The 27,677-nt window shown below is 43.3% G+C and overlaps 1 protein-coding gene across 1 annotated transcript in view; it reads left to right on the forward strand.

The window, feature by feature from the left end:
- THSD7A (thrombospondin type 1 domain containing 7A) overlaps positions 1 to 13,466 on the forward strand; it is a 278,576-nt gene extending 265,110 nt beyond the window's left edge. Inside the window, exons 25-30 of the mRNA XM_064166895.1 lie at positions 58 to 231; positions 1,213 to 1,308; positions 4,694 to 4,776; positions 5,119 to 5,329; positions 7,810 to 7,897; positions 9,415 to 13,466. Of these exons, the coding sequence (XP_064022965.1) occupies positions 58 to 231; positions 1,213 to 1,308; positions 4,694 to 4,776; positions 5,119 to 5,329; positions 7,810 to 7,897; positions 9,415 to 9,499 (737 nt within the window). The 3' untranslated portion in view covers positions 9,500 to 13,466. The remainder of the gene's footprint in view (positions 1 to 57; positions 232 to 1,212; positions 1,309 to 4,693; positions 4,777 to 5,118; positions 5,330 to 7,809; positions 7,898 to 9,414) is intronic.
- Positions 13,467 to 27,677: the final 14,211 nt, after the last annotated feature.

Consider the following 27,677-nt stretch of genomic DNA (forward strand, 5'->3'; position numbering starts at 1 on the left):
GTGAAAACTTCTTCACATGTGGTGGTCATTCATCTTATTGAAATTGCTGTTTAACAGGGGACTGTTACTTGAGAGAGTGGTCAGAGTGGAGCCTTTGCCAGCTAACCTGTGTTAACGGTGAGGATCTTGGCTTTGGAGGGATACAAGTCCGGTCGCGGGCAGTCATCATTCAGGAATTAGAAAACCAACATCTCTGTCCAGAACAGGCTTTGGAAACAAGATCATGCAGTGGTAAGCACCAAAAGAATACATTAAAAACTCCTTCCTGTGAGAAAAAAAATGCAGAACCAACCATATTTTCATTTTCTGTCTGCTAATGGTGTTAAATTTGTGCCAATACAGATTTAATACTCGTGGCAAACCACTTGGATTTCTGTATTCAGAAATCAACTGTACAGATATCAACTGTGCACAGACAAGCTCTCAAGTGCTGCCACATGTTACCACTGAAAGTGTAACCTTTGGTCTTTCTTGGGAACTGAATTTATTTTTATCATGTGGGAAAGAGCAGTTTGCTTATCTGCTTGATAATGTCATCAAAAAGAAATCTTTAACTTTTGATACACAACCAAGGTTTTATTTCTGCCTACTGTTGTTAATCACATGATAATGACATTAGCAGGTCTCAGTCCTGGACAGAGTATCCAAGAACAGCAACTTCTTGCATTTCTTGTCCATTCAGAGGCCAGTAAGAGTGGGCAAAAATGAGTTTTATGTACATAAGGGAGCTAAGATGCATAACTTATCCCAGGCCATATGGTTGCTACACAGCAAAGCAGGGCTGCAGCCCAGGTCACTCACTTCAAGCGCTGGAGCACTGGCTGAAGCTCAGTGTTACCAGGAAACAAACCTGCCTCCTAACTGAATTTTGCACAGCAGATGGGCTGCAACCATTATGAGGTTATTGGAAACAGCTGTTTTGTCTATTAACCACATTAGGCTCACTCCACAAGCAGTGTGCAGAGCCATTGTAGTTAGCATCCAGGACACATCTGGTCTATTCTGTATGCATCCAGTAAGTGCAGGAGACCTTGGGGCCTCCATGTGTTCAGCGTACGCTTCTAAGTTGTTGGGTGAAAGAGGAAGGGGCCTGCTTAGCCATAAAAGCCATTACACATGATGAATGTGGTCTGCTGAAGAGTGTGGCTGCTGCCAGTGGCAGCATAAAATCTCGTCATCAGGTTTCTTGAGCAATGGATGTTCTCTGTGTAGATGGCCAGTGCTATGAGTACAAGTGGATGGCCAGCCCGTGGAAGGGATCTTCTCGAACCGTCTGGTGCCAAAGGTCAGATGGCTTAAATGTCACAGGTAACAACTCTTTTTATCCCCATCTGGGAAACAGATGCCTAATGTCTTTCCCACACCAGTGGATTTATTTGGGTTTTTTTAACTTCCCTTTAAGAATCTGCTAAAAAACAAGAGTTCCTGAATCAAAGTGCTGTTGCCTTGAATCATCATGGGCTTGCATATTAAAGGTGTCATTTCTTTTCCAGAATTCTTCATCCTGTAATGCTTTTAGTAAATATCAAGAACTGGATCTGAGATGTTTCAAATTGTTTGTTTGTTTTGAAGTTTGGGGATTTTTTTTTCCTGCCACAGATATCTTTACACTTCCAAATTTAGACTGTCAGATTTCAACCCCCAAAACAAGTAGACCTTTTATGTATTAAAATTCACTTCAGTTGACTATACAGAGGAAGAAAAAGGTGCAAAGTCTGATAGTATCCTGCATGTATCTCTTTAGAATGACAAAATATGATATTTTAATAAGTGGGCTAATGCAAGTTTAGTTCTTTGAGATGAACCTATGGCAGGATGCTTCAGTAGACAGCTGTGAGATGGTTACATTTTGTGCTAACCAAAGCACACAACACCATGAATTAAGAGTGATTGTGGGCTCTATATTTGTGAAAATCACTTTACTCTGGTAAGACCTCACCTGGAGTACTGTATCCAGCTCCAGAGCCCACAGAAATGACATTGACCCGATGGAGTGGGTCCAGAGGAGAGCCACAAACACCTCTGCTACAAGAACAGGCTGAAGAACCTGGAGTTGTTCAGTCTGGAGAAGAGAAGGCTCCAGACAGACCTAATTGCAGCCTTCCAGTACCTTAGGGGGATCTACAAAAAAGACTGGAAAGGGACAGTTTACAGTGTCCTGTAGGGATAGGACTTGTGGCAGTGTTTGAAATGAGAGAAGGGTAGATTTAGATTGTATGTTAGGAACAAGTGCTGCAACACTGGAACAGGTTGCCCAGGGACATAGTTGAAGCCCCATCCCTGAAGGTATCCAAGGTCAGGCTCAACACAGCTCTGGACAACCTGATCTTGTTGAGGATGTCCATTCTGAATGCAAGGGAGTTGCTGGAGGGTGTCATTTGGAAGTCCCCTCCAAGCAAAACCATTCTATAATTTCTATGAACTCATAAATAAGGATTAGGGATTCATTTAAGATAAGAGTTAGGCATTTGTGTTTTACATAATTCTTATTGCAGCCCAAGCAGTAGTAAAATAATCCCAGAGATTATAAACACCTCCTCAATGCCAGCCACACTCAGGTCAATACAATACATTTAGATGATGGAATCCACCACTAGTCTCTGGTGTAACAGCAGAAATAAAATACCTACCTGTATTATTTTTACAAGGTTCTGATATACTTACTAAGCTACAGTCCCTCTGCAAGTGTCACTTTGTTCTGTAGCAGTATTAAAATGCATTATCTTCACAACGAATGCAACAGGACATTATTTATGGACCTTGATTGCTTCCTGCCTAGCTAAGATGCTTGCATGCTAAGTAAAATCCTAAGTAAGAATTCTTATTAAGATTAATAGATGACATTATCTACTGAAGGTCCTACAGGAGTTTAGAATAAATGGTATTCTGACAATTATGACTCTTGAGGTGTTAAAATCAGAATACATTAATACATCAGACCAAGCCACATAAAAACAATAGATTGTTTTGCCGCAGCTGAATACAGCCAGAGAAGTCAAGTGTATGAGTGTATTGGTGGCAGAGTTTTCATGCTGGGCCTTCCAAGGCAGTCTAACCTCAGGCCTATATTGCATCACTTCTTGAAAGCTGTGCTATCTTTCTGATTTGAAATGAAGACAGTGGAAAATGCTAGACAACGTAATTATCACTTGCCCTGCAATGCAAAGCTACGTTTTCATGGGTCCCTGAGAGTTTTGCATCAAAGCTCTTAAATACATTGTTCTGCATGAAGTCTGCACTCGTGAACCACGCTGGAATTTGCATCTGAATGTTTCTTTGGAAGTCATTATTTGTATGAAGTACACTGTTTAAAAGCTCAAACTGATAGATGCACGTACACAATTGATTTAAATGGAGGTCAGTTACTTCGGTCACGTTTCTGATTCCTGCCTTTCTTTGCTGCCTTATTACTGCATGTTTTTTCTCTAACTTGGTGTATTTTCATTCAGACATTATCATTATGTTAATTATGAGTCCTGTTGGTGTTTTAAGGTCTTTAGTTATTTACTCACTTGCATTATATTCTTGTGCTGAATAGTTCTTTTCTACTTGAAGGTGTTGTTTCCCATGGGCGATGAGGCAACTCTTTCCTTCTGCAGCTTCCTTGGATGGCTGATATTTTTTTACATAGATTCCCACAGGCATGTGATTTGTATGCTAGGATGCACAATTTTTCTTCCTGGGGGTGGGGAAAACTTATGCAAGCAGCAGGGTTTTCTTTGTTACTCACTGACCATCCTGTTAACACTTGGACCTGCATAACCACATCTAACTCCGTCTGCTATGATCGTGACCAACCTCAGCTATCAGGATTTCATCATCGTATCACACCAGTATAAAAATGGTATTCATTTGGCAGATGCAAGATAGCAGTGTAAATTCTAAACTATGTGCATTGTTTCTCTTCTGTAAGCTAAAAGGAAAGCCAGGTAAATTCAGACTGGTTCTAAATACATTTCAAAGTCGTTCTGGCTGAAATGATAGTGAAAGCCTGATTGTGTGTATTGGTCCATAACAATAACTGCATCATAGATAAAGATGGAGAAATGAGAACTAGGCCTGTATAAAAAGGGGAAAAGGCTGAAACCCACCATACCATCAGTATCATAGCATTCAGAATATGCTTTGCAGATAACACTTTCCTTCCAAAAAGATCTGTCTTGGACTCTAGTGAAGCTTGGCTTCATAAGAGACAAAGCTATAGCATGTGTAAAAACAGCCATTGAGGAGCATCATAAAGCAGGTGTCCACATGCAAACTGGATGAGCAGTTTGTTCTCAGTTTAATAGGCAAATATATAAATTAAAATTAAGCTTTATTTTCTTGGTGGCCACACTGCATTGGAATACAGGTCACAGGGAGCCAAAATCTGTTCCCTCCAGCACAACAAAATGTTTAAACTGCTTTTTGGGGCGGTCCACCCAAGAAACAAAGGGTAAGCCAAAAAGTTCACTTGCCAAATTTTAGTTCTCTAAAATGCAGGCAAAGGCAGATGCAAGTACTGTATACTTAACTCTACCTGTAAGAAAATACTTGATACTAATTGTCCTTCACCTCAGAAAAAAAAGAGGGCTCTCAAATTACAATTAGCATTAAAACTGTAACCCATGACATCCAGCAGCAAGTAATGACATCAGTAACTCCATCAGTGGTGAGGTATTACCGTGTCAAAATCTGATTTTCTGTCCTACAGGGGGCTGCTTAGTGCTGCGCCAACCCGATGCTGACAGGTCATGTAACCCACCGTGCAGTCAACCCCACGCTTACTGCAGTGAGGTATGGGCAAAAAAACACCCCCCCCCCCCCCCCCGAGGGCTTCCCACCCATCTCTCTGCCTTACAAAGGTTATGCCAACAGAAAGTATTTTCAGAGAGATCTTGCTGGTCCTTCATTTGTTCAAACCAACCTCAGACCCATTTTTTACTCTTTCAATTAAATTTGTTGTGATTTCCTTTGATTCGTGGTGCAAACTTGCATCAGAATAAATGAAGAGGTACTTTCTAGGCTAGCACTCGTCAAAACAGTCTTCTCTTCCAGTCATCCATGTTGTTATGCCTTATAGCTCACAGAAAACTGTGTTTTCTTGCTGCACAGTGTAAAAACACTTGTTCCCTACAGACTAGAACGTGCAGTTGTGAAGATGGGTACACAGAAGTTATGTCCTCTGATGGCACGCTCGAACAGTGCACTCTCATCCCAGTGGTGGTGATGCCCACCATGGAGGACAAAAAAGCAGATGTGAAAACCAGTCGAGCTGTCAACCCTACCCAGCCCTCCAGTAACCCATCAGGACGAGGAAGGACCTGGTTTCTACAGCCTTTTGGGCCAGGTGAAGTCATGCAATGAGCAGTTCATAATGCTAAGTACTTCTGCAGGGTTTGGCATTTACAAGTTTGTGATGCCAGGGAAGAAAGGAAAAACCTTTAAGTGTCCATTTAAGAAGACTCTGCCTGGAAAGGAAGGAAGACACCTAAGTAAACCCCCTCACCTTCTTAGCTACTCCATCAATATATTTAATGAAATCTTTGTGCTACAGAAGATTTCCTTTTAATGTCTTATACCTGTTAAAATGCAGTGAAGTGATTTGAAGTGTGACTTGGGAAGGGAGTTGGCTGCAAAGCTGTGAGCCAAGATACTGGATTTTGCTATGCCGACAGAATGAAAGGTAGCACCGAAGGCTGCAGACATTAAGGGCTGCTTAAAATTTGCAGCCCTAGCATAAATTGCAGGAAAATAATCAGTGTAGATATGCTAATGCTTCTCTGCCATATCCATATTTAAACTAACTCATGTTGGGCAGGAGCTGTGTTATTGATATTTAGCCTCCACAGGCAATATTTGCTTTGATGATGGACCATAATCTTTACAGCTAAGCAAGGACTTCTGTGCAAGAGTGGCAAGACATACAAGACAGTTATCCCACCAAAAGTACTTTTATAAAGTCCATCATGCAATCAGATTTCAGGAAACATTTCCCAGTACCATTCAGCACAGAGATAAATAAAACTCTAATTAACAAGATACTTCCACAGGAAGAGATATGATGCTCGTCCAAAATGTTAATGACATGAAGAGAGCAATTGGTTAACTTAAGTGTCTTGTAAATCACACAGAGCTAAGTATTCCAACACAGTTGAGTCTTAGGTTGTCCATATCTTTCTAAAGCTTTTATGAGTGTTCTTAAGCTGAGATTTGAAAACAGGATCTTGACATGCATAATCAGTTAAAAAAAGATACAAATTGAGAGGTGCAGCAATAATGAGGAGATATAAAATCACATCCAGGTTAAAAATACTTGTTTTAGAGCTCATTAGTCCTCCTAGTACTTACTGTTATCTGTACTGTGATACTATATTTGGTACCTGCAATAAAATGGTTCTTTATTCCAATTAGTTAAAACTTTAATCCACAATAAAAAATAATAATGATTAAAAAGGATAATTAAGCTTCCCTGGTTTCCTTTAATAAAGCAACTCCTTACTAAATAACTATTACTCATCTAGCTAAGGCCACCTGAGAATGCCAGAGGGTGAGTTGTAGCAGCCCAGAGGGCCTTCAGTAACCAAAAATCAAACAGTCACTTTCAACTCTTTAGGAACCTGCAGCTCAGTCATGGGTTTTGGAGCAAGGGAGCAGCTGGAAAATTCCATTAAATGTCACCAGTTTCCCATAATTCAGTTTAAGGAAGGGAATGTAGCTCAGCTCAAATGCAAACAGTATTCAGTAGAGCTAATGCTTAATCCAGAGAAGGTATGAAAAAGATGAGAGAAGGCTCTGAGGAGACCTTATTGTAGCGTTCCAGTATCTGAAAGGGGCCTACAGGAAAGCTACTGAGGGACTTTTTAGGATATCAGGTAGTGATAGGACATGGGGAAATAGGGCAAAACTAGAAGCGAGTAGACTCAGATCGGATATTAGGAATAAGTTCTTCACTATGAGGGTCATGAGACACTGGAGCAGGTTGCCCAGGGAGGTGATGGAAGCCCCATCCCTGGAGGAGCTTACAGCCAGGCTGGATGTGGCTCTAAGCAACCTGATCTAGTGTGAGGTTTCCTTGCCCATGGCAGGGGGATTGGAGGTAGATGATTCTTGAGGTCCCTTCCAACCCTGACAATTCTATCATTCTAAATGTGGACCAAAGTAAACATTTTGTGTATTTCAGGGACTTGTCAGTGTGAAACTAATGATTGGACTTGATGAGCTTGAAGGTCTTTTCCAATCTGAGAAACTCTGTGATTCTGTGAAAAATAATTAGGCAGTAATGAAAGCTGTGTAAAGCCATTTAAAGTTGTGCTAAAGATATTTAAAAGCAGAAAATTAAATAGCAATGGTAATGAAAGTAGCAGGCAGAGAGAGTAAGAGTAATGAAAGTAACAGTTCTAGTGGGAGGTGTCCCTGCCTATGGCAGGGGGTTGGAATTAGATGATCTTTGAGGTCACTTCCAACCTAAACCACTCTATGATTTAGCAGAGCTAACAGCACAAATGCATGCTGAGCTGACACACTGACCTGCAGTCATGCTGAAGGATTGCCCACCACTAGCAAGCTCAGGGGTTGGGCTTCTGAGGGTGTCATTGTGTCCCACATCTCAGCTCCATTCAGGCTATCCAAGTTCAGCTGCACACTGAAACATGAGTGCACAAAGAAGTCGTTGCTTGGTTGTGTAATAGCATTCACTCTCATTAAATTTACATTAATTGCTGGGGAAGACATTTATCTTGGATGATAGAAGTATTTCTCTGCTATATCAGAACTAATAATTCAACAAGACTAACTCAGACACTACTGACTAACATTCATTCCTTTTAGATGGGAGGCTGAAGACCTGGGTTTATGGTGTAGCTGCTGGTGCATTTGTTTTACTCATCTTTATTGTTTCTATGATCTATCTAGCCTGGTGAGTTCTTTAATTATTTACCAACAAGCAGTCCCACACAGCCTATAATGCAAGCTCTTCCATATACCACTGTAGCAGCTGCAGTGGGTCATTTTCCATGTCCTTTTGGCCAAGCTCAGCTTAGTGGACTGTGGTTATAGTCTAGATAGTGGATAAACTCATGCTGTCCTGAGGTTGGAGCTTCTTACACATGTGGGGTAGCTTATTATCTAGCTCATTTTTCCTCACTTCTGTTCAGAATGTGCTGTGTGCATGATGATTTCCTTGCCTCTGTAGCATCAAAATGCAGAGAGAGAAATAGCAAGGAGGAAATGTAGTAATCAGGCAAGTCAGGTTTGGTATTTGGCAGCATACAGAGATCCACGACCAAAGAAAAAGCTGGAAACTTTTCTCGTGTTTTTCATCCCTGAAGTAATGTTCCATTGTAAAGTCTTGGTGCATGTAAAGCAAAGATTTGTTTGCAACAAGAAGTCACTTTTGTGAGTGTCCCTCCTGAGGTTTTCTAGGTCCTCTTTGAAAGTTCTGATACAAGTGCAGGTAGAATGTGAGGGAAGTGCGGTTGTAGGTGTTAGGCTGTTGGCTGTGCTGCATTTGTTTGGCTTTCAGTAAACCTTCCCCAAAATCTCACTTGTGTCTAAATAGGGGGGGAAAAAGTATTTTTTGAGGAAAAGAAAATCCATTAGCATGCAAATCCACTGCAGATTCTTCAGAGTGGAATCTGTGGCTGCTGCAAGCCACTGTTACAAGTGGTTTAGTAAAGAAGGTGTAGATTTTGACAACTGAAGTGGCAGAGCTGAGACAAGATTTTGTACAAGACAGAGGATGCAGAGGCCTGATTTAAAGAAATGCTTGTATCCCACTCAAAAAAAAGAGACAAGTACTAAAGCATGGATAAAACCTGCATTTGCTTTTGGCTTGGTAGTGTTTTTAGAACTCTAACAAATGGATTGAAAATGTTAGTGGATTAAAATCTGATTCAAGGTGTGAGACAGGGAACGATTATAGCTAACAACCGTATCCTTGCTGCTTGTGACTTGGTTGATTACAACTTCTAGAATTAACTGTGGTCATCCCAGCAAGTGTAATGGGAGAAAACTAATCAAAAGATGGAACTCCCCTGTGGAAACCCTTGATGTGTCAAGACAGGTTACGATTCGAGTCATACGATTTAAAAGAAGCTGATTGCAGCTTTGGTACGTGAGCAAATGCTGCACTGCAGGCTCTTGGGGTCTTCTGAGAATGAAGTGATCTTGCAGGATTAGCTGCCAAGGCTTTCATCAAGTCACATCAGCATCCTAGCAGCCTGGTTCTGAAGAACTGGGCTCTGATTTAGGTGTTCCTTTGGGTTGATAAAGAGAGAATTATTGACCCAAAGTGAAAGTTTTAGGCTTATGTGGTTGTTCCTTTGTAAGATATATGTGTTGTCATAGAGCACTCATCTTTTCTTTGAGACTGAAATCCATCTTTGCTATGGTTTTAGTTCTGTGTTCTGTTTACAAATTATCTTATTGTTTCAGCAAAAAGCCAAAGAAGCCCCAGAGGAGGCAGAACAACCGCCTGAAACCCTTAACCTTGGCTTATGATGGAGATGCAGATATGTAAAAACATAACTTCTCATGGTGACAAATGGAATCTCAATTATTGGACTGAAGTCAGAAGGTATCCAAAGCCACAGGGATTTTCTATGGAGTGGATTAAGTGTTTTGACTTGTCTCTTTTTTTGTAACTGCGCCATAGATAAAGGAGGATGGATTTCATAATGCCCACGGATACTCGAGCTATTATTGCTTTACTTTAGACCATCAGCACTGAGAAATCTGGCAGAATCACGTTGATAGACACTGCAGTTGGATATTTGTGGTCTTTCCTCAATCTTAGAAACTCTCAGAACCACTTCTGTCTCCAGAACACTGTAGCTGACATAGCATTAACAGTTGGAAGCCCCCGAAACATTAACCAAGTATAATCAGTACGCATGAAGAGTTTGTACCGAGCTGACTATGACTCTCTGTATCCCAAGCATAACATGTACTCAGCTGAACCATGTGTATTACTCTCTCAGATTATATACTTGTTACAGAGCATTTTAGTGCTTAGTACGATAGCATCTTTTAACTGGGATTAACCCACTGAGCAAGTTCAGCGGTTTGCCAGTTGATGATAACTTGTGCTAACCTGCGTTCCAGAGGGCAATGACTCACTTGCAAAACTCTGTCCTATTATCACTCCAAAGTATAAAGACCTCATATGTACATCCAGAAAGGAGGCATTCCAAGATCCAGTATTTTCTAGCTGTTGCTGTCTGGAAAAAAAAAAAGAGTACCCATTGTAAATGTTACGTTTCTACTTTCTCTTACTTCAAACTGTTGCCTGCATCTTTTTTGCTACATGTAAGGCAAATTTTTGCACTATATTAGTGCAGCATGATATGCACTTAACTAGTATTGCCATAGAAACTGCCTCTTTTCAGAAAGGATGATGATGTATCTTGTGCAAGGAGTGTCAGCTAAAGGAGGTCTTGAACCCTGAAGAGAGCAGCGTTCAGTTGGGACCCACAGCTGGATGAAATGGGCTAAGGACGTGTACTGCAGACACCATTCCTCATCACCACGGCCGTTTGTCTCATGGCAGTAAGACAAGTGTCTAGTTTCTTGCCCCAGCTACCTATACTGGTATAGATTGTCCTGCTGGTTTCTAATTGTACTTTGAAGGCTGTTTATGACTAGATTTTTTATATTTGTTAACTTTGTTAGAAAAACAAAAAGAAAAGAAAAAGAGAAGTGGTTGCCCTGTAATCTCCAGCGACATACTTACTGTCTGCAAAGCTATTCCCATTGTTTGTTCCACTAAAATAAAATGGTTTGGGGTTTGGGTTTTTTCCTCTTTGTTTTTCCCTTCCACTAGTGAGAGCATTTTCACTGTTGCTGACAGTGCAACAATCAGAGCCCTTTTGTCTTTTCTAATTAGGATAATGGGATGGATTCTTTTAATTATTCAGTTGATGTCTTGAGTGTACTGGCAAGTAAACAGTCAGATCGATAGCTCTGCCATCTTAATACTCATGACTTTTTTACAAGCTCTGGAAGTATCCAAACTCACTGTTAACCTTTTCCATATTTATGGCTTTTCAGTGGTAGGCTTCTGCTAGGAAGCTCATTGACTTGCCACTGTCTCTCCATGCCTGTGACAGATGCGACTCATGACCTGAAAAGGGTTATTCTCATCAGATGGCTTCTGTGTGTAGCCTGAACATATAAGTGACTGTGCCACTATTAAGCAATACAAAGTTTTATCAGATAACCTCTCAAAAACAATTGTAATATAAAGTTCAGTATTAGGCTCTCAGGTCTTTTTTATAACCTACAGCACTTCTGCCTGCTCATCATGGTATTTACTCAAGGAGCACCAGTCTTTGAACACTGACTAAACCTGTGGCTTTGCAAACTTTGGCCCAGATCCACTGAAACTAGTGACAAGACTCTGGTGGGTGTCAATGGGTAACATCAGCCTTAAAAAATACCTTCTCTCGTTCCACAGAGAAGAATTCTTGGAGCCTGTGGGCAGTTTGTGTAACATTTGAGATGTCATGGTCCTGCTTTACCTTTGCTAAGTTATGTGAGCAGTCTAGTGTTACTGCATCAAGAAAATGAGTTGCTTCCCACTGCCTATTCTCCTAATATGCATGATGAGCAGAGAGGAAGAGTAGTAACAATCTATTGTAGAGGTTTAATTTCTCATTTCATACCTTGATCTGGCTGCAGCTGATGAAGATCCCCCACAGCCTCCTGCCACAGCAGTGGTCCATTCATGTGTGATCTGCAGGACTGAGGGCTTTGGTCTTAACACTTTGTAAAAATCCATAGGTTTAAAAATAAAAATAACCAGCAAATCCAAATCTTGGTGATTTTAATTCTGCATTCTTGAGTGGGAACGAAGAAAAGCCTAGGTGATTTTGTCAGGCATCCAAAAAGCAACATAGAAAAGTTGTAAACAATGATAACTGTCATGTGGAGACGTAAAGCTTAATCATGCTTTCTGTGCTCTTAGAAGTCTCTGCTGTCAAATAGTATTGGACCAATAGGGAATTGAGGGAACAGAGCCTCTTCCACTGGCAATTAGTCATCTTCATTCATTATACTGGCTGGTCTGAGCAGGAGCTGTTGCCTAATTCTTGCCTCGAGGATTTTTAAGGTCCTTCGTCTTGATAAGAAGTTAATGAACTCGAAGTTCAAGGTTTGTGATCTCCTTAGTCTCATTCTACAAAATGAAGAAAGAACTAGGAGGGTTGGGTTTATTTTAGAAGTATGCTTGGCCTTTGCAGTCCACACAAGTGGTTTCTTTTCAGTCGGCGTTGTGTTTTTATATCTGGTCGGTGGATTTTGCTGGTGCAGACCTGCATCATCCTAGTGCTGCATTTAAAAAAATCTAGAGTGCATTTGTATTATATTTATTTATTTTAAATGAACAAAATGCACAGAAGTTTGAAGCCAAAATTGACTTACCTTATTACGAAGGAAACAAAAATATATTGGGCTATAACGGAGGGCTGAAGTTTTATGTGAAGTTAAAATATTGCAAAGTGATAGGTTGGACTGGATGATCTTGGAGGTCTCTTCCAACCTGGTTGATTCTATGAAAGGTCATGAAGCCCTTTAGCACTGAAACAGAAATAAATAGTAGGTGAATTATTAGAGGTAAAGAAAAGCAAAGCAATTTGCTTTAACAGGAACAAAGAAAACCATCAGAGTGCTTCTACAAATCCCAGTGCCTAAAGCAGCCACTACCATAGGTTGTTAGTTTGTGAAAGTAATGTTTCCAGTGAGCAAATAAAACATTCAGAAGCTAGCAAAAGTAGCTCTTTTCCTGTCGATGTGGTGGTTTGTATTTTCCTTTTTAACTCTGTAGTTTCTAGATGACTGTGTCTGCTTTGAGTCCTGGAGCGGTTCCTTTGCGAACCTTGGGCGCAACTGCACAAGTTTGTTTTATATGTGGTATGAAGCATCCGTTCTGAACCCCCTTTCCCTCTGCCAAAATAGGAGAAAGGTTTGTTTTCCTGAGCCTGCCATCTGAAGAGACCAATTGGGGAAAAACAAAAACACCCTCTTGTGTATAAACCACTGTAAGATATACCTGGACTGAAATGGAAATCTGTCTTTTTAACCTTTCTGTAAATTCTGCTCACCCGAGGAAAGTTAAGAGTTTATTTTGCCTAACTTCATTTACTTGAATATTTATTTTGTAGAACGAGGAGGCAGCTGTCTGAGGAATGTTCACCTTTTGGGTGTTTTTTGGGGGAGGGTGTTAATGTTCATTTGTAAATTGTGTAATGCATTTTTATTTTTTCAAGGATGTATATTTCTTTTGTTTGGGTTTTTTTTTTTCCTTTTTGTTTTTCTTTTGTAATGCACAAAATGTTTATTTACAACTACTGCAAATTTGTGTATGTTGTCACTAAGCTTTATTCAGTTCTTACAGATGACATGAAAATGTAACAAAGCCTTACATTTTCAGCTGGGTTATTTTTACATAACTGATGTATTGCTGACAATAAATATAAACACAAAAATCATCTCTCTGTCTTGTTTTTTAATTTAGACAGATGTAGTATACTATGCTGGGACTGAGTACCAATAAAAGCCAGATCCTTGAGTGCTGTGGCCAGTGCTGTGGCCAGTTCTGGGCTCCTCAGTTCAAGAGAGATGCTGAGATACTGGAATGTGTCCAGAGAAGGGCAATGAAGCTGGTGAGGAGCCTGGAACACAAACTCTGTGAGGAGAGGCTGAGGGAGCTGGGGTTGTTTAGCCTGGAGAAGAGGAGGCTCAGGGGTAGACCTCATTGCTGTCTACAACTACCTGAAGGGAGGCTGTAGTCAGGTGGGGTTGGTCTCTTCTGCCAGGCACCCAGCAACAGCACAAGGGGGCACAGTCTCAAGTTGTGCCAGGGGAGGTCTAGGCTGGATGTTAGGAGGAAGTTGTTGGCAGAGAGAGTGATTTGCATTGGAATGGGCTGCCCAGGGAGGTGGTGGAGTCACCATCCCTGGAGGCATTGAAGAAAAGACTGGATGAGGCACTTAGTGCCATGGTCTGGTTGATTGGCTAGGGCTGGGTGCTAGGTTAGGCTGGATGATCTTGGAGGTCTCTTCCAAACTGGTCGATTCTATGATGTATGGAAACAGTAAATTTAAATCTCTCATGTGACTTAAATCTCATTTTTTAAACTCTTCCCAGTGCTGCTCATTGAGATGCATATATGGAAACAGCAGTGACCAGTATTTAATTCACAGCTGTTGGCTGTCCAGTACAGGCTGATTATTGTTAATGTGCTGCCTACAAAAAGCTCTCCCAAACTGAACCTTAACATTTTTACACTTGTATCACAGAGAAAGAAAGGAATTACAGTGTAAAAACAAAAGAAGAGCAATACATTCTGGCTTGTTTTTCTGTTCCTGTCTTGATTCCCTTAACTTTCTTCCTGTGCTCCCATTCTGTCTTGGTGCTTGAAACAACTGCCAGATTTCATCCTTACCTGGAGCTTTCCTGGCTTGCTGTCATAGCCTTAACTCACTTTGATGTGCCTTCTCACTCTTAAGATCACAGACAGCAATACTTAATAGTTGGCAGCTTACAGATACTTGAAGACCAAATATACTCCTAGCTCACATACGAATGTTGAGGCTGAAATACTGTTTTTTTTCCTCTTTCCAGGCAACTTGAAGATACCTAATTCTGTATATTTCAGGTTCAATCACACATTCTGTTGCTTTACACTTGCCCTTATTATACACATTTGGTGTTCATTTTCATTGTAAAATCAGAATAGAATCATAGAATCAACCAGGTTGGAAGAGACCTCCAAGATCATGCAGTCCAACCTAGCACCCAGCCCTAGACAATCAATTAGACCATGGCACTAAGTGCCCCAGCCAGGCTTTTCTTGAACACCTCCAGGGATGGGGACTCCACCACCTCCCTGGGCAGCCCATTCTAATGCCAATCACTCTCTCTGCCAACAACTTCCTCCTAATATCCAGCCCAGACCTCCCCCAGCACAACTTCAGACTGTGTCCCCTTGTTCTGTTGCTGGTTGCCTGGCAGAAGAGCCCAACCCCACCTGGCTACAGCCTCCCTTCAGGTAGTTTTAGACAGTAACGAGGTCACCCCTGACCAGCAAAGTCTCTCTGCTGTGTCTACAATTATAGCAGAACAGAGAACTCCCTCTTTGGAAAGCTGTCTCACATGTGACAGTAAAGGATTAACAGAAGGTCCAATCTTCAGTATCTATTGTTTTTCCAGGAATTCTGGGATGAAAACTCAGTGGAGTAAGTTGACAACATTCTCTCTTTGTGAAGCCCCTGAAGAGAAAATCCCCACAGAAGCCATCCAAAAGCCCCTGATCCTATGAGCAACTCCATGCTGCTATAAACATGGAACTGTAAACATCAAGGGTTGTCACTGCTAGGAGCAGACTTTGCCTGCAAAAGCTTGCCATAAACTTCAGAGAGGGCAAATACTGAGAAGAGGCTGAGCTAAAAGCTTAAAAATAATAAATAAATAAATCTCTGAAGATAATTGGGTCTGTTGTAGCTCAAACCACGACAGATGTGAAGCATCACGCATGTGATAACAAAGCCAAGTTCAAGTCAATAACCCATACTATAAATTGCCAGGAGAGGAATCTCCACTCGTGTCTGTTTCAGCTTTGGCTCTCATTTTCAGTTGTGATACTCTACAAATCAGTCAATTTAACTTGAACCACTGAACTATAGACCAAAATGCTCACATACAAGCCAGAGACTGGAGCATCCATATACTTGAGCTGCTCTTTGCCAGCCGGAGGGCTGAACCCATGTAACCCTAATCTCCAGGTTTCCATACATACTTCCTTCTCTCACTGACTGCATCTGCAAGGATCAGTTCTTTCTGGACCCTATTAGGCAATGGTTAGTTTATTGGCCCCTGCCCAAAAAAAAAAACCCATCAACTGCCAATTATTAATGCTCATCTACCCCCCCAAAAAAAAAAATCAACTACCAGTTGTTAATGCTGGCCCCTCAAACATCAGCTGCCAGGTGTTAATGCTGACCTACCCCCCCAAAAAAATCAACTACCAGTTGTTAATGCTGGCCCCTCAAACATCAGCTGCCAGGTATTAATGCTGCACACACACCCCCCAAAATCAACTACCAGTTGTTAATGCTGGCCCCTCAAACATCAACTGCCAGGTATTAATGCTGCACACACCCCCCCCCCCCCAAAATCAACTACCAGCTGTTAATGCTGGCCCCTCAAACATCAACTGCCAGTTATTAATGCTGATCTACCTTCCCAAAAAAAATCAACTACCAGTTGTTAATGCTGGCCCCTCCCAAATATCAACTACCAGTTATTGATGCTGTCCCCAAAAATATCAATTACCAATTATGAAAGCTGACACCCCCAAAACATCAACTATCAGCTATTAATGCTGCACATACCCACGCCCATGCCCCACAAAAAAATCAGCTACCAGTTGTTAATGTTGGCCCCTCAAACATCAGCTGCCAGGTATTAATGCTGCACACACCCACACCCACAACCCCCCCCAAAAAAAAAATCAACTAGCAGTTGTTAATGCTGGCCCCTCAAACATCAACTGCCAGGTATTAATGGTGCACACACACCCCCCAAAATCAACTACCAGTTGTTAATGCTGGCCCCTCAAACATCAACTGCCAGGTATTAATGGTGCACACACACCCCCCAAAATCAACTACCAGTTGTTAATGCTGGCCCCTCAAACATCAACTGCCAGGTATTAATGCTGCACACCCCCCCCCCCCCCCCCCAAAATCAACTACCAGTTGTTAATGCTGGCCCCTCAAACATCAGCTACCAGGTATTAATGCTGCACACACCCACACCCACAACCCCCCCCCCCAAAAAAAAATCAACTACCAGTTGTTAATGCTGGCCCCTCAAACATCAACTGCCAGGTATTAATGGTGCACACACACCCCCCAAAATCAACTACCAGTTGTTAATGCTGGCCCCTCAAACATCAACTGCCAGGTATTAATGCTGCACACTCCCCCCCCCCCCCCCCCCCCCCCCGAAATCAACTACCAGTTGTTAATGCTGGCCCCTCAAACATCAACTGCCAGGTATTAATGCTGCACACACAACCTCCTAAGAAAGACCCAATGTCCTGAGCAAAGCTTGACTGCCAGGATCATTTGCTAACCAAACTGATGGGAAATAAAGCTTCACTGGCTCCGTGTGACCTGTTACTGTAAGGATTAGTCTGCTATCTGCCTCACTGCTCTGCTTCTTCAGTCTTCAGGAATGAAGAACCCTGTAGCTGCATTTTAGGAGTGGAATTGGTGACACCAAATTTTATACATCCAAGGAAAGGGGAAAAAAAAAAAACCCCAAACCACCAACCAATTAGCTGGGAGTCTTTTGACTGCCTGAAGATGGATTTAATGAACTGCAGCAAAAGCTTTCTGCAACATTAGAACAGCAGCTGGAGCTAAACCCTGCATTTCTGCCTTAAATAGCCTTCACTTACTAGTTGATGAGAAAAACATTAGTAGCAATCATTTGTTCAGTTTTACAGAAGCCTAAAAGGAAGCTTTGCAGCACAAGCGAGAAGCTAATTGTCACTCTCAGAGTGGCTCACCAAGCCTGTGGCAGAACTATGCTGCTAAAGAAGCTGGGGCAGCAGTCTAATGGTCCCCACATTGTAAATGGGCCCTTTCAGAAAGGCAAAGCAGTATTCAGATGAAGAATTGCTGTACTCTTAATGCATTCTGTTTGAAAAGAGGTGTTAGTGCAGATGACAAGACTGCCATCTGCCACCTTAGATCGGTGCAATGGCAGCACAATGCTTTTTGCAAGAATACTTCATGGGTTTTACCAAAAAAAAACACTTTCTGCCACGTATTGAAGATTGTCTTTAGGCTTAACAAGCTCATAGAAATGGTAAAGAGTTCTGTTCTCAATCCCATCACCCTCCAGCCTGTATTGATAGTGAGGATTGCCCCAATACAGCTGCAGGACCTGACACTTGGCTTTGATGACCCTTATGAGGTTCACACAAGGCCTGCTGCTTGAGCGTGTCTAGGTGCCTTTGGATGGCAACTCATGAATAGAAAAAGCTAAGTCCATGTTCCAGCCTGGAGAGGCTTCTGAAGCAGCTAAAGTAAATGTTGTCCTCTGAGGACAGACTGAGAAGAGTCGGGGCTCTGCAGCCTGGAGAAGAGAAGGCTTCAAGGAGACCTTGGAGTAGCCTTTCTGTACCTGAAGGGGGCCACAGAAAGGTTGGGGAGGGACTATTGACAAAGTCTTGTAATGACAGGATAAGGAGGAATGAGTTTAAAGTGGCAGAGGGAAGACTCAAACTAGATGTCAGGGAAAAGTTCTTTGCAGTGAGGGTGGGGAGGCACTGGCACAGGTTGCCCAGGGAGGTTGTGGAGCACAGAAGCACCCAATATGATCTTTGGTCTTTGAGCACATTGGGTGCTTCTGTGCTCCACAACCTCTCTGGAGGTGTTCAAGGCCAGGTTGGATGAGCCCTTGAGGGACCTGTTCTAGTGGGAAATGTCCCTGCCTATGGCGTGGGGTTCAAACAAGATGATCTTTGAGGTCACTTCCATCCCAGACCATTCTATGTCTCTGTACTAGTAAGAGCAACAACAAAAGAGAGCAGGTTGGAACAGCAGGAAGGGTACCAGATGGCCACAGTTTGGTTTTCTTCTGTTTAGCTTCTTATAGCACAAGCATAGGTTTGCAGAGACACTGGAACAAGTTGCACAGGGAGGTGGTGGAAGTCCCATCCCTGGAGGTCTTTAAGTCTAGTTTGGATGGGGCTCTGAGCAACTCAATCTAGTGTGAGGTGTTCTTTCTTCAGGCAGGGAGGATTGGAACTAGATGATCATTGAGGTCCCTTCCAGCCCTGACAATTCTATGATTCTATGAGAGAAAAAAAAAAACCAAAGCCACAAACACCAAAAAATAGTAGGAGCAATTGTGTGTAAGGTAGGAAATATTTAAAGTACTTATTAGCATAATTAAGGCTTTTATCTCTGTCATGGTGGCAAATGATCACAGAAGGTTAGAGGCTGGAAAGGACCTTGACAGCTCATCCAGTCTGACCCTCTCTGCCAGAGCAGGACCACCTAGAGCAGATCACACAGGAACACACACCCAGACAGGTCTTGAATGATGTGTCACAAGGGTGACAAGATAAACTAATATTGCCTGCCCAATATTCCAATGAGCTAAAAACCTGTCCAGTAAGGACACAGATCTTGCTAGTGCTAAATAAATAAATGTGACTGAGCAGGCATGGGAAGAAGCCTATGGGTTAGTTACTGAAAGTAGTAAAATTATGAGCAACTGAGAGAAAAAAACAACTGCCTGGAGTCACCTAAAAAGTAGCTAAGATTAGCTGTAAAACACTGCAAAATATTATTTGGGGAGAAAGAAGAGCAAGAGAAAATGTGTCACAGAGCAGTGAGCCACAGCACAATCTGATATGATCAAAGACACAAAGCATGTGCTGTGAGGCTTCTCTCCCCCAGGAGCAGAGTACAATTACTTCAACCTAGCTTACATTTGTGATGATAAATAGCCAAACAGCACCTTTGCTGAGGCCACATCTGGAGTACTGTGTCCAGTTCTGGGTCTCTCAGTTCAAGAGGGACATAGAACTGCTTGAGAGAGTCCAGCACAGAGCCACAAATATGATGAAGGGAATGGAACACCTCCCTTATGAGGAGACACTGAGGGAGCTGGGGCTGTGCTGCTTAGAGAAGAGGAGCCTGAGAGGTGACCTCATTAATGTTTATAGAGACGTAAAGGGTGAGTGCCAGGAGGCTGGAGCCAGGCTCTGCTCAGTGATGCCTGATGTGGAAGTTGTGGCATAGGATGTTTTGTATAAACAAGAGGAGGATTTTTTCCCCTGTGAGGGTGATGGAGCACTGGAACAGGCTGCCCAGAGGCATTGTGGAGTTTCCCTCTCTGGAGGTATTGAAAACTCACCTGGATGTGTTCCTGTGTGATCTGGTACAGGTGCTCCTGCTCTTCAGGGGGGCTGGGTTGGATGAGCTTTGGAGGACCCTTCCAGCCCCTCACACTCTGTGATTCTGAGTGAAGTGGCCATGCAGTGAGTCTGAAGGACAACTCACCTTGTGCCAGTCAGAACTTTCCTGGGCAATGCCTTCATGGAGGCACAGCCCAGCCCTTACAAGGCAGCCTGCACAAGGCTTGTCTGGGCACTGAGGAGAGTTTTGGTGGTGGCAGTAAAAGCAGAGACAGTGGTGAAGTGCAGCTCTGTTGATGCAAATGTGGCCATGCTGCTTGTTTTCAGAGCTGATGAAGACACCCTAGTGTCATTAGCACAGAGGCACCCATGAGGGCTCCAGAGGAAGCTGTTATTGACTTGGACTAGTCTGAAGAATGCAGCTACACTTCCAGGTGTCACTGTGATACCTGAAAGTCTACAGAACAGAGAGAGTGTGTGAATAGCATCTTAGACTTCCTAGGCATATTCCATAGGACTGATCAAAACTTTGACCAGAACATATTTATATCTCTATGTGCTTTCTCAAGCATATGAAGTCTGGGATTGCTTAGTGTCCTGTTAACCACTTCAGTAAATTCTGTCTTTTTCACTGCTGTGAGGGTAATAAGCCCAGTTATTAAAATCTGTCTTGTGAACTCTCAATGTTCTTGCCTTAGAAAAAGAACAAAGACTCAACAGTTTCAGTTTTCCTTTTTCCCTTAAAGCTCCCTGTACTCTAAGGTAAAAGCCATTTAACAAAGCCCCCTCCTGATGTTTACAGCTCTAAAAAAAGAAGAAAGGAGAAACTTCATAGAACTTCACCAGAACACTAAAACAAATTGGGGGCATATTTCTCCTGCTGCTTTCATGATGTCTTCCAGACACTTCTGCATGTCGCCAAATCAATTAGCCAAAGCGAGACCTATCAGTGAACAAACTGAACCAGAATGACTTCATCATTTAACAGGAACAGCACCTTTTCAAACATAACCACCCAGCTGTCAGTTCTTTGAATCAAAGTGGGACATCGAAGGTGTTAAATTAAGAGCAAAGAACTGTCAGTGCTGGAAAAAAACAATCAGCAATCTGACAGAAAAGATTAATCAAGTAGAGGTGCAAATGAAACCAATGAAGCTCTAGCAGAGATTTCAGTATAAACATTGGTCTTTGCACATCAAAATAAGAAGAGTGAAAGAACTTTACAGGGTTTTCCAGGTGCTAATTACTACAAACTTTGGAGTCTTGTAAAACCATTACATATGGTTTAAAGCTAATCTGCTTGCGTATGTATGCCTGTGGGCACTGGAATTATTAGCGTGTTATAGAATCAGAATTGTCAGGGCTGGAAGGGACCTCAAGGATCATCTAGTCCCAATCCCCCTGCCATGGGCAAGGACACCTCACACTAGATCAGGTTACTTCGAGCCACAGCCAACCTGGCCTTAAAAGCTTCTGGGGATGGTTATTCCACCACCTCCCTGGGCAACCTGTTCCAGTGCCTCCCCAACCTCATGGTGAAGAACTTCTTCCTAACACCCAATCAGAATCTACCCACTTCTAGTTTTGCTCCATTTCCCCAAGTCACACAGCATCACAGTATCACCAAGGTTGAAAGAGACCTCATAGATCATCAAGTCCAACCCTTTACCACAGAGCTCAAGGCTAGACCATGGCACCAAGTGCCACGTCCAATCCTGCCTTGAACAGCTCCAGGGACGGCGACTCCATCACCACTACCTGACACCCTAAAAAGTCCCTCACCAGTTTTCCTGTAGCCCACTTCAGATACTGTAAGACCACAATAAGGTCTCCTCAGATCCTTCTCTTCTCTGGACTGAATAGCTGCAACTCTCTCAGTCTGTCTCCATAGGAGAGGTGCTCCAGCCCTCTGATCATCCTCGTGGCCCTTCTTTGGACATGAGACCAAGGAGAAAGAATAAACTTTCTTTATCAGAGACCTTTCTACACACTTAAGATGTTTTCAGTCTGTGTGTGTCCAACATCCATTTCTAGGAGACCGGGTACATAAACAATGTTCCTGATACCACTAATAAATGATAAATGGTTAGAGAAGCAACTGCAAACAAGGTATTAGTTACCTGAGCATAGTAGCACTGAGCCAAGACATACTCCTAAGCCCAAAACCTTAGAGAGGCCTGGGCTGGGATGTGTGAATGACAGCAGGTATTCAAAGACACTTGCTTTCATGGAAAGCATATAATATCTCTCAGAGATGAAAAGGCAATCACAAACATTTCTTTGGATGACCAGTGTTAAGCATAGCAGAACTCAGAGTGAACACAGAATCACAGAGTGCTGGGGAATGGGAGAGAACGCCGACTTGGGTGAGATAAAATGATATCTCACTATGTGTTCTGGCAAGATACCCCTCCGGTCTGACCTGTCCTCCCCACCTAGCCACAACAGCTGAGTTTTTACAGCTGTGCTTTAGCTGGAGGTCTAGCAAGAAGAGGACAGTGCCTTGCTCTGGATCTGCAGGGAACTATCCCCTTACTGATACAGGGATGATGTAAGAGGACAGTCTTACGGTGTTAGCTATGGGAGGCAGGATGCAGAGAGGAGGGGGGAAAAAGCCAGTGTGGGATGCAAGGAGGGCAGAGGAATGTAACAGGGTACCAGCCAGCAGCTCCTTAATAACAGTACTGGCTTCTGCAAGATGAAACAGAGGCCGACCTTAAGCAAATCTTACAAGTTTCTGAATCATGTCATTTATTTATTTGCTTCTACATCCCAGCCGACTCTGCACACCGTTAGCCCCCAAATCCACGAGGTGGTACTCTGGCCACAGCACTCAGCCTGCTGCTTGCCAGCAGGAGGGATCCATCCAGCTCTCTGTTCATTCTGCCGCACTGCACAACCTGAACACAGCCAATCAACCTGCCCGTCGAAAGTAAGCATGCAGGCAGGTTTGGGTGCCCTGTCAGTTCTGCCCAGGTGGCCGTGTGGTGGCAGATGCAGAAATACTAATCAAAGCAATAAGGAGGTTTAGAGGCAGGGATTAGTGCACTGGGGAAAGTCTCATCAGAGATCCAAGATCACATTCAGTGATTCTCTGCTCCACAACCTCCCTGGACGTGTTCAAGGCCAGGCTGGATGAGGGATCTGTTCTAGTGGGGGATGTCCCTGCCTACGGTGGGGGGTTGGAACTGGATGATCTTTGAGGTCCCTTCCAGCCTAAGCCGTCCTATGATCACATCTACACCCTGTCTTACCTTATTTTCACCTTCCCAAACACTTCCCTAGTACACAGCTTCCTTTTTTTTTTTTCCCCCTCCCCTTTAAAAGCCCTTGAAAAATTGCTGGGAAAGGCTGCAAAGCCATTTAAAAGGGAATGAACAGTCATTTTGGTAAAAACATGTTAGCTTCTCCATGCTGTTAAGCCACCTGGAGCTCCAAGGACAAAGAAGCTGTTCTGATGGTCAGCTTGTCAGCTCCTATCCATCCTCTGAACAAATAGCACTTGGGGAAACTATTTCTTTGGCACTGGCTTAGCCTCTCTCTCTAAAGAGGAGACATAACAGAATATCGTAAAGACTCCCTCTCCCAATCTCTCCTGAAATATTGTACACTCAAAATCTCCTTCTCCTTTGTAACTCTCACTCTATTTCACAGGACTCAGAAAAGTGTGCTGATTATGACTTGATTCTTTAGACTCCCTCTTTACACTGAGAATATCCTGTCTGCAAGCAAGAGAACTCAAGGCCTGGCTGCATGGAGAAGCTGGCTTGCAAGGAGCTAGCAACTACACTTACAGCACATTATCCATCACAATAATGCCTCACAGAAGCATGGTTTGCACTAAAGATATCTCAAGCAACTTACTTACTTCCCCTGGAAAATAGGTTGTACTCCTCTAAAGGTTGGATTGGCTCAAATGTACAATTCCAAGGCTGAGCTGGGGGTGTGCAGCCTGGAGAAGAGCAGGCTCAGGGATAGACCTTATTGCTGTCTACAACTACTTGAAGGGAGGCTGTAGCCAGGTGGGGTTGGTCTCTTCTGCCAGGCAACCAGCAACAGAACAAGGGGACACAGTCTCAAGTTGTGCCAGGAGAGGTCTAGGCTGGGTGTTAGAAGGAAGCTGTTGCCAGAGAGTGATTGGCATTGGAATGGGCTGCCCAGGGAGGTGGTGGAGTCACCGTCCCTGGAGGTGTTCAAGAAAAGCCTGGATGAGGCACTTAGTGCTATGATCTGGTTGACTGGCTAGGGCTGGGTGCTAGGTTGGACTGGATGATCTTGGAGGTCTTCTCCAACCTGGCTGATTCTATGATTCTATGAATTCCTACCCCACTTTTCTGAACAGGGCTCACTTAGCAAGAGTAATTTAGAACTGCCTGTGCAGTTCTAATGCTGGTGGTGCTCTTACATAGCCTCAAAATCATTTGCACTCCCAGTGCTAAGTACTCACACAAAGGAGAATTGTTTTCTTAGCAGAGGTAGCAGCAAGGATTTATATTAGGGGAATGAAGTGTTTCTCTTCAGTTGAGCATGTTGCTGTGTATGTGTTGTATCAGTGAACTCAAGCAGCCTTGCCAGAAACAGATCAAGTTCTGTGTGTGCAGTAGAGCCAGAAGGGGGAAGTTTGGTCTGTAGCCTGTGTACTCTTTTCAAGTGCTATTGGACAAAGCATGCTGTGAAATACATAAGATGTAGGGCATGGTCAGGCACAAATAGAGCTCACATGTTTTGCAGGCAAATAATGTAACAAAAAGCAACCCAAAACATAATTTGCTGTGCCTCTCCAAAATAACAGTTTTGGACCACATCCAGCAGAAGGATACTCTCTCACAGAATCAGCCAGGATGGAACAGACTTTTGAGACAATCAAGTCCAACCTATCACCTACCACCTTCTAATTAACTAAACCATGGCACTAAGTGCCTCATCCAGTCTCCTCTTAAACACTTCCAGGGATGGTGAATCCACCACCTCCCCAGGCAGCCCATTCCAATGCCAATCACTCTTGCTGTGAAGAACTTCCTCCTAACATCCAGCCCAAATCTGCCCTGGTGCACCTTGAGGCTGTGTCCTCTTGTGCTGTCACTGGTTGCTTGGGAGAAGAGACCAAACTTCACATGGCCATGACCTTGTTTCAGGTAGTTGCAGAGAGTAATAAGGTCTCCCCTGAGCCTCTTCTTCTCCAGGCTATACAATCCCAGCTCTCTCAGCCTCTCCTCACAGGACTGTGCTCCAGCACCCTCATCAAATACTTCTGTCTTGTAATGGAAATGGATGGCAAGTTAGAGAGCTGCCCTAGTGACAGAATGAATGTCACGAACTCAGACACACATCTTCTTAGGAAAGCAGAGAATCTCACTCAGATGTTCTTAGGAAACCAGAATCCAAAGTTCTGCTCAAAGGGCTCTTTGCTTCCCAGGAGCACAGCGATGCTGGCTCTGTGACCAGAGCCCCCCTGTTTGACTAAACACTGCTGTACTTCACAATCTGGATCACTCTAGAAGTTTCACTCAGCACCATTCCATAATACACATGAAAAGGTTTTTAGAGCCCATCATTTGGAGAACACACTCCCTCTACACAAGCAACATGAAGATAAATACTCATTTTGTTTCCCCACCCTCTTATTTTCTCACTGAGGCTGATTAAAAGACTGAACAATCAACCTACAGATATATTTTAGTTGACACCTAAAAAGAATAACAAGCAATTTTCAGTTACTAATAAGTGTATGAGCTGAGGTGTTTTGGGTTTGTTTTTTTTTTTTTTTAATTTAGTTTTGGGGTTTGGTGGATTTTTGTTGCTGTTGTTGGCAAAGCAGCACAAATCTAGCTCCAAAATCTGCACATGAAGTTATGTCAGCAAGTGAGGCTGAACACCAAAATTATAAAGCAAATAAAGTCAATTAATAGGCAAGACTAGCATTTATATAATGGAATATATACATATAGAGAGAGAGAGAGAAAGAGAGTGTCTGGATGAGGCACTTAGAGCCATGGTTTAGTTAATTAGAAGGGTTAGGTGTTAGGTTGGACTGGATGAAGCCTTTTCCAACCAGGTTAATTCTGTGTGAAACAGCAAAACCAAACCAAACAAAAAAACACCCTACAACCCCACAACCAAACTCACACCCCAAAACTAAAGTGACACCCACAGACGACAAAAGCAATCCTGCTACATCAGGTGCACTAAATCTCTCTCAGTACTACTCAGTGTAACACAATGAAACAGAAGGGCCAGGACGCCTTTGTGCAGAGAGCTGGTAACTACCGTTCGGTTCCACAAGAGGGCAGCAAACGCTTGTCTTTGAGAAAGCAACGCCTTGAATATGCTCTCTGCCCATCGCCCACCCCCCCACACCTCTCCCTGATTATTGTTCCACTGAAAAGCATCATGCATGCAAAGGTGCCCAGGCGGTTGGCAGGCGAGCAGTCCCCGAATGCTGGGGTGAGAGGATGACTCCTATCTCAGTCCAAGCAGACGAAATAGAAGGCACCATGTGAAATACATAATAACCACAGAATGTTAGGGGTTGGATGAGAACTCCAGAGATCATTGAATCCAAGCCCCCTGCCAAAGCAGGATCACCTTGGGCAGGTCACTCAGGAACGCATCTAGGTGGGTTTTGTATGTCCCCAGAGGAGACTCCACAACTCCCCTGGGCAGCCTGTTCCAGTGTGCTGTCAGCCTCACTATAAGGAAGTGCCTCCTTGGTTTGAGGTGGAACCTCTTGTGTTCTAACTTGTGCCTGTTGTTCTGTGTCCTGTCACTGGGCACCACCAAAAAGAGCCTGGTACCTTCATCCTGACACCCACCTCTCAGATCATAGAATCATAGAATCAACCAGGTTGGAAGAGACCTCCTCAGTCTCTCCTCGTAGGGGAGATGTTCCATTCCCTTCATCATCTTTGTGGCTCTGTGCTGGACTCTCTCAAGCAGCTCCATCTCCCCCTCGAAACCCCAGAACTGATGATCTCTGGAGGTTCCTTCAAATCCCTAACATTCTGTGGCACTATAGGCTTGTATTCCTAGAGCAAAAGGGATTTCAAACCTCTTGGACATCAGAGTTGTTTTCAGAACATTAAAAGAAAAAAGAAAGTAGAAATACCTTCAGGTGCTGACTTTCCAGACTTGCATGAATCCTGCCGTTCAGGTGAGAGCTTTACTGGGCTGTACATGATCATCACCTCTCCAACACCAAGCCAGAACTGCAGGGTAAGTTCAGGTGAGTCACTCTGGAAAATGAGGGAACATAATTTGCCTATGTTAATGAAGAAGAAGCACTCCACAGCCTAATAGAACCATAGAAAGGTCTGGGCTACAAGGGACCTCCAAGCAGCATCCAGTACAACCCCCTGCAGTCAGCAGGGGCATCCTCAACGAGATCAGGTTACTCAGAGCCCTGTTGAGTCTCACCTTGAATACCTCCAGGGATGGGGCCTCAACTATCTCCCTGAGAAACCTGCTCCAGTGTTCCACCACCCTCATGGTGCAGAACCTGTTCCTACATCTACTTCTCTCTAATTTCAAACCATTGCCTCTTTTCCTATCACTGCAGGCCTTTGTAAACAGCCTCTCTCCATCCTTAATGTAGGTCCCCCTCTAGGTACTGCAGTATTAGGTCTCTCCAGAGCTTCCTCTTCTGCAGGCTGAGCAACCCCAGCTCTCAGCCTGTCCTCATAGCAGAGGTGCTCAAACCCCCTGATCATTTTTGTGGCCCTCCTTTGGACCTGCTCCACCAGGTCCACATTCTTCACCTGTT

Source organism: Pogoniulus pusillus, chromosome 28 (assembly GCF_015220805.1).
Source record: "Pogoniulus pusillus isolate bPogPus1 chromosome 28, bPogPus1.pri, whole genome shotgun sequence".
Lineage (NCBI taxonomy): Eukaryota > Metazoa > Chordata > Aves > Piciformes > Lybiidae > Pogoniulus > Pogoniulus pusillus.